Raw genomic sequence first — 1,181 nt, 5'->3', positions numbered from 1 at the left:
CCTGCTCTGTGGGTCTGCGGTCTTGTTGGCTGAACTGGGAAAGAATCCCATAACGGAGACTTCCGGTTTGGCGATGTAGAAGGAGGAAGCAGGGTGAAGGAGCTCCCGGTCAACTTTCTTTAAATTACCTTAAAACCGGAGTTATATACTTCTATCAAGCACCGGACTGACATAAACACTGTTCCTGTACCTTCGCGACGTTATAATGGCTAGTGATAATCCTAAACAACAAAAGCTTTCTACTTCAACCAGGCGAACGAATAGCCTAGCTAGCAAGGTAGCCTTAATGGCCGCGGCCCCCTCCGACACTGAACCACCTGGCGAAAGTAAATGCGGAGATCCTGTTTCCATGTCCCAACTGGTCACAGAACTATCTAAGCAACGGAACAACTTTAAAGAGGATGTGGCCACTTTAATTCAAGAGTCGATTCGGCCTCTACAAGCGTCGGTGGACGGACTGCGGGACGAAGTTGGCTCTTTTCAGGGCCGCCTTGTAGCAGCGGAAAGCCTGGCGGGCGATAACTTTCAACGCATTTGTGAAGCCGAAGCGGTTGTTAAGACTCTCCAGACTCAAAACGCAACCTTGCTGGAGCGCCTGGAAAACCTGGAGAATCGATCTCGCAGATCCAATCTACGCATACTTAACATACCTGAAGGCAGTGAAGACGGCCAAGATCCAACTAAGTTTATCTCCAAGTTGCTAAAGGATGCCATGGGGGACGACATATTTCCTTCTCCCCCGGAACTGGAGCGCGCGCACCGCACAGCTGGACCCAAGCCCGCAGCCGGACGACCACCGCGGCCCTTCATCCTTGCATTCCATCGATACCGGGAAAAGGAAGCCGCTTTAAGATGGTCCAGGCAGCATGAAGTAAAACATCAGGGAACCACCCTGAGAATATATCCAGATCTCAGCATCGCTCTTGCAAAGAAAAGGTCGGTATTTAACGACGTAAAAGGAGCTCTCTACCAGAGAGGTGTGTCGTTTCGTCTTCTTTTCCCTGCCCGTCTTAAAGTTACGTTTAAAGGAGAAACCCACTTGTTTGAAACGCCGGAGGAAGCCCGAGCGTTCTACGACCGCTGCGTTGCAAAGTAAACAAACACCTGATGGCAGACTTTATCTTTTGGGGGGCGGCGGGGTGCCTAGGACACAGCAAGGATGGAGAGGACGATAAAAGAGG

The 1,181-nt window shown here is 50.8% G+C and overlaps 1 protein-coding gene across 1 annotated transcript in view; it reads left to right on the top strand.

The window, feature by feature from the left end:
- The first annotated feature begins 286 nt into the window (after positions 1 to 286).
- Positions 287 to 1,181, top strand: part of LOC106937021 (E3 ubiquitin-protein ligase SMURF2-like) — a 45,005-nt gene continuing 44,110 nt past the window's right edge. Inside the window, exon 1 of the mRNA XM_015018315.1 lies at positions 287 to 977. Within this exon, the coding sequence (XP_014873801.1) occupies positions 287 to 977 (691 nt within the window). The remainder of the gene's footprint in view (positions 978 to 1,181) is intronic.

The sequence above is a fragment of the Poecilia latipinna genome, unplaced genomic scaffold (genome assembly GCF_001443285.1).
Source record: "Poecilia latipinna isolate Pla-1442-1.1 unplaced genomic scaffold, P_latipinna-1.0 Scaffold2264, whole genome shotgun sequence".
In the NCBI taxonomy this organism is placed as follows: domain Eukaryota; kingdom Metazoa; phylum Chordata; class Actinopteri; order Cyprinodontiformes; family Poeciliidae; genus Poecilia; species Poecilia latipinna.
The sequence above is the reverse complement of the archived record's forward strand: the minus strand, read 5'-3'. Positions and strand labels throughout refer to the sequence as shown.